The sequence below is a fragment of the Dipteris shenzhenensis genome, chromosome 19, assembly GCF_047967505.1.
Source record: "Dipteris shenzhenensis isolate YYH24624 ecotype China chromosome 19, Dip_SZ_1.0, whole genome shotgun sequence".
Taxonomy (NCBI): domain Eukaryota; kingdom Viridiplantae; phylum Streptophyta; class Polypodiopsida; order Gleicheniales; family Dipteridaceae; genus Dipteris; species Dipteris shenzhenensis.
Genome location: NC_141614.1, coordinates 18,759,894 through 18,765,379, shown reverse-complemented (window position 1 = coordinate 18,765,379; position 5,486 = coordinate 18,759,894). Strand labels below are relative to the sequence as shown.

The following is a 5,486-nucleotide window of genomic DNA, read 5'->3' as shown; positions in this document are numbered from 1 at the left end:
GTAGAACTTAGGATATCAAAATTGCTTACCCTTGCAACACATGATGAGAATTTAGTTGGTTGATAGATTCACTATTTTCTTGGGAGACATTGGCATCTATCTTCATATATGGATTTTCTAGCATGACCATATCTCAAGTCTTTTGAAGCTTTCTAGGTTAGGTCAAAGTTGGAATGTGTAAATTAGGCCTTGCTCTAAGAAACCTCTATTTTATGCAAATAAACCACAGCTATGGCCAAATTTGTTTTCATTCCTTGACGTATTGATCATTTTATATGCAAGTTGTAGGTATTTATTATGTTAGAGCTTCTAGCACATTATTTTTTTGCATTATTGTTTTTAAAAAAAATGAAAGTTTTGCTTCCCTTGCAAACTTGGAAGCAATGCAAAGAGTCCATTCAAGCCTGCCCAAGATAAAAAAAGCAAACAAAAAGGAAATGGTGTGGAGGAAGACTCAGGAGATAAAGGGGAGAGAGAGAGAGAGAGAGAGAGAGAGAGAGAGAGAGAGAGAGAGAGAGGGGGGGGGGGGGAGGAGGGGGGTGGTTGGGAGGGAGGGAGGGAGAAAAGGTGGAGATAGTGTGTAAGAAGACTTGAGGAGATAAAGAAGGGGGGGAGAGAGAGAGAGAGAGAGAGAGAGAGAGAGAGAGAGAGAGAGAGAGAGAGAGAGAGAGAGAGAGAGTCAACCACTTTAAAGTGTGCATTAAAAAATTATGCACTTCCAAAAATTCTAAAAATGCCTAATTTCTGCTTTGCCAAATTTGAAACGTTGCTAAGGCTACCCAGAGGGCAGGCCAAAAACTCAAGTGTCACGGGTGCTATAGGGGATGATGGTTTGTTGTATAGCACTCCTCTATGGAGTGGTGGCAAACTAGAACAGACTGCTCTTGAAGTTCTCATAATTACATTACAAGAAGAAAGGATATTAAGTTTGTTGTTACTAGGATTAAATCTTTTTTGAGCTCTCATGAAACATGAAGCAATAGTCAATAACAGACTGGAGCTTAAAACTACAGACTACACCTCGGGGTTGAAGTTCCTTGTTTCCTAGGTTTGTCTCCGTCCGTTTAATTTAATCACTTGCGCATGAATTGGTCTGGAGGTGGACCGAAAGTCGTCATTACCGCTTCATAACCTGTGTCATGGATGCTTTTTAGTGGCATTTACAGGCTACTTTCTACTTTCTGCTTCAGTCACTTGGCAAGAAATTGATAAAAGAAACGATCAAATACTAAGTGTTGTTCACCTAGTGCTGGATCTATCTTCCGATACTTCAGTTCTCGATACATTTGAGCGATGGAACAGCACAAACACCAGCAATCAGTGCACACATCGTTGCAAGGCTCCTCGGGAAGACTGTACTTATTCCGTAACTTAGATCTGTAGCTGCAGGTATAAAGGCAGCCGAGGCCTGTAAACGCCTGAAGTAGATAGAAGATCGTCCCCGCGGCACAGCAGGCTGCAGTCAAAGCCAAAATTCTTTAGCTTGTTCTGCTCATGTTCTTCATATAGAAGGAGGTCAGTCACCAACCGAGGCGTTGCAAAATGTTTATGCTACCGGCCAGCACTGGAAATGTTTTTCCCCAGAGAAAACTACCGGCGGGCAGAACCGTAAATTTGTTTTCTCAGAAAAAACACTACCTGCAAAATGTTTCCGCTAGATATAGTACCTGAAAGTGCCGTTCTGCTAGATCTTGTACTTTTTTTGTGGAAAATACTTGAAAGTTCAAAGTACCTTATGATAGGAAGCCGCTGTGCTGGATCCATGAAATGACTTGCTAGATCTAGTACCTAAGAGTGCCCTTATGAAAGTGCAGTGACTAGTTAGCTCTGACTTTGTAATAAGCCTACGCTGGTAGCACATCGCCATGATCGTGTACCCTTTCCATAAGCATGCAGATTTTCTAGTACAAGTGCAATTGCAAACGAAAATCACAGCAATCTACCAAAAACTGTCATCTGCCGGCCCGCCGGCAGGAAGCACTGAACTCTAGGATTATGAATCATGATCTGGATACAACAAAGCGACGATGGTAGATAACTGCCCATAACTTACAAGTTGATCCGGCGTCGAGGATATTCACCATGCGCCCGACAGCGACGCAAGGGCACCACAAAGCGCAGCAACCTGCAGTGAGCAAAGAGTGGCTAAATAGTCAAATAAAGGAGAGCGTACTGAGTCCCAGAAAGTTAGTCTAGATCAAAGAGAACAAGGCAGGGAGGTAGAGTCTGTATGGGTTACATGAATGGCAATCGTTGCAGCAGCCACAAAGCCCACTAGTCCAGCGGTGAGCAACGGGTTCCATGATTGGATAGAGATCAGAACGAGAAAGCTGAGAGATTAGAGAAAGCTAAGAACGTAGAGAACGAGGAGATAAATGAGAGCTCCGTCGCTTAATGAAATCAAATGTTGCTTCTTAAAAAGCCGCCTTGGTTCCTAGTTCTTTTCGCCCTCCTTCCACAAAACAAATTTTCTAAAGCCTCATAAAATAAAGTTCACGCTCCATTATCTCCTCTCGATTTGTCTGAAACCGAGTTGGTTTTGTAGACTCCAATCCTTAAAATAAAGGCTATTAAGCAACTTTTGAAGAGTAGTCTATTGCTTTACTCACACATGGTTGCATCACTCCTTCATAAAAGCACTTCTCTCGTTAGGCAGCTTGAGCATTCACACTCGTTCGCTCGTTATACAAGCATGCCTTGATGCACCACTCCAACGGACCACCGAAGTCAGGTGCCCGCACCTATCCAGAGTGCTTTGAAGGCCGACTTTTGCAGATGTCCGTTGGGGAGGTCGCCCATCAAATTCTCTATTGGACATGTGAATGGCCGACTTTTACAAATGCCTATTGGACATGAAATACTTTTTGAATGGCCTGTAGAAGATTGCCATATGGAAGTATGCCCCTCTTTCAAAGCCATGGGTGGATGTTTGTGAATTCCTATGCCTAAAATTTTGTCCATAAAATAAAGACTAAACAAAATTGAACTTAGAATTATCGCTGGTAAAAATATATTAAATGTTAGTTTTGCTAGTACTGTTATGTATGATGAACAATCTCGTGGACTTTGTCATATTTTTAAGGCTCAAATTGTTAGGGCCTTGGATTGGAATGGATTCCAAATAGGAGTCTCTTTGTCATCATTAATCCCATCCTAGACCAAGTGGTCTAGGAAGGGTTTAGGATGGGGAGAACCATTTTTTGTCCCATCCTCCGTCATGGCATGAAGACCCTCGAACCAAAAGGGATCCCCTCTTATAGCGATTGGAAAGCATGGAATCATGACGAGTCCTTATCCCCACCTTCTAAATAGATGAAATGTGGTTTGAGTGTTGGGCTGCCAAGCGTGAGGTCATGGGGGTTCAAGTCTTGGAGGCTTGGGCATGGAGTCCTAGCTTGTGGTTGGGTGTGTGTGTGGTGTGTGTGAGTGCCATAGTTATGGACCCATTGCCCACCAGTCTAGGACAAGGTGCCCCTCGCTAGGACCATGGGCGTGTGAGTGTGGTGTGGGCGTGTTTAAAAAGAAAAAGAAAAAGAAAAAAAAGAATTAAAAAAAAGAAGATGAAATGATGCTATGTGTCCCACCTAACCCATTCTGAGCTCTTTTGGGACTTATGAGCACATGTGGAATGAGAATAGGATAGAAATACATGTGAGTATGGATGGGACCATTTTTTCCCATTACTTTCCTACTTTCTCACATGTCCTAAGGCGCTTAGCTTTCCCTCACCCTCAGGCGTAGGATCTGCCTCCCCCTTCCACTAGAACTTATAAAGAACTAGTCAAGGAAAATGTGCACCCATGTGGAATTTACTTTTTGGAAAATCTCTTATTAGCTTCTTGTAAATTTTTAGTTAAATAGGCGTTCTTTCATGGAAAATCCCTTAGTGGTTGTTGATACAAGTATTTGAACATTAAGCCCATGAAATACATCGAAAACATGAGAGCACTCATTTTTGCAATGTGTGTAATTTGAATTGGCATGCATAATATAGAGTAAGAGGGCTAAGGACCCATGATTGAGGTGATAAGCTTACTAAAATTTATGGAGGTGAACTGTGAGACCCTTCCATGTGGATGACCCATGTGTGCATTGAAGAGGGTGGCCATGCAATATAGTCCATATATATAGTAGTTTTATAAGGGGTAGTTGTAAGTAGGATGAGGTGGCAAGCGTCTTTGTGCCAACCCCCACTTTTCCTCATAGATGCTAGTGTACATTTTAAAATAGGGAAGGGTCCAAGGAGATCAATCATCCACTCTTAACTTAGGAGATAGGATCTTGATTTAGGAGAACACATATTCACAATTTTTTGTCTTGGCATTAATATTCACCATTGAACCATAATGATATAAAACATCTTTCATTGATTGCACGCACTATCTTACATATTGCTTAGTGGCCCCCTTGGATGGGTGATATTTTGAACTTCAGGTAGACTCACTCTCTCACTCGATGTAATGATCCCCATACTGGCATAATAATGAGACTCAATATGTCAAAATTTGATGTTTTGGACACTGCAGAGTTTGACACATGTCACTACATGAGCAGTTTTACCCTCCTTTGCACGATCTCTGTGCTGCATCTTTGTACATCAGATTGTCCATAGTCTGTCCTATCATCTACCTCCATCTCACCTCCTATCATCTAGCCACATCTCACCACCTATCATCTACCTGTAGCTCGCATCTGTCATCTACGTGTAGCTCTCTTGCACTGATACAGATTCACAATGATTGCGCTGATGTTGGCTTGGTGCGGCTAGGGCACTGGTTCCTTTAGATGATTGTAGCTACTTCTAATTAAACCAAAGACTATGTATTTATGTTAAGTGGCTACATCATATAGACCTGCGTTGGTGTCCCACAATTGTTCATATATCTCAGATTGAGTTTAAAACAAGTGGTTAAAAGTTAATCCTAAACCAAGGAAAATGTATTTCCTTGTGCAACCACCGTGCTGGTTCTATTTGTAGTTAATCCTAAACCAAGGAAAATGTATTTCCTTGCAACAACTAGGCTATTCCTATTTTAGTGTGGTAGTTGCACATTTTACTTCATCTAAAAGTTAATCTTGAATGAAGAAAATAAAATTTCCTTCATTTTAAAGTTAATCCTAAACAAAGAAAAAGGTGTTTCCTTGTGCAACCACCATGCTCGTTCTATTTTAGTGTGATTTGCAATTAATCCTAAACCAACAAAAATGAATTTCCTTGCAACCACTGTGCTTGTTCTTGAAACTATTTTGTGCTGCTTGTTGTTATTGCTTTCGCAACAACTGCAACTAGTAATGACCACTACCAACAACAATGACTGCTACCATGCCAATGATAATAGTTCTATTTATATTAAAGTTGAAACTTAAAAGAGATTACATTTGCTCTCCAAAGATAATGTATAACAACTCAATAATTATTGGGAGCCTCATCGAGCAAAAATTAAACAAAAGAGATTACATCTACATCCAAAGATAGTTTATAAAAA

General features: G+C 41.0%; 1 protein-coding gene across 1 annotated transcript; it reads right to left on the bottom strand.

The window, feature by feature from the left end:
- Positions 1–742: 742 nt before the first annotated feature.
- LOC147890180 (cell number regulator 9-like) lies at positions 743–2,432 on the bottom strand. The gene is made up of 4 exons (XM_087390958.1): positions 2,240–2,432; positions 2,054–2,125; positions 1,244–1,456; positions 743–1,132 (listed from the first exon to the last, which is right to left on the bottom strand). The coding sequence occupies exons 1-4, from the start codon at positions 2,301–2,303 to the stop codon at positions 1,074–1,076; spliced, it is 408 nt and encodes a 135-aa protein (XP_087247084.1). The 5' UTR covers positions 2,304–2,432; the 3' UTR covers positions 743–1,073.
- Positions 2,433–5,486: the final 3,054 nt, after the last annotated feature.

Excerpts from the sequence above, each read along its gene's own strand:
- LOC147890180 (XM_087390958.1), bottom strand. The coding sequence starts at position 2,303 with ATGGAACCCGTTGCTCACCGCTGGACTAGTGGGCTTTGTGGCTGCTGC. Across the intron at positions 2,126-2,239 it reads CTGCAACGATTGCCATTCAT|GTTGCTGCGCTTTGTGGTGC; the intron begins GTAACCCATACA and ends TGCTCACTGCAG. Across the intron at positions 1,457-2,053 it reads CCTCGACGCCGGATCAACTT|CCTGCTGTGCCGCGGGGACG; the intron begins GTAAGTTATGGG and ends CTTTGACTGCAG.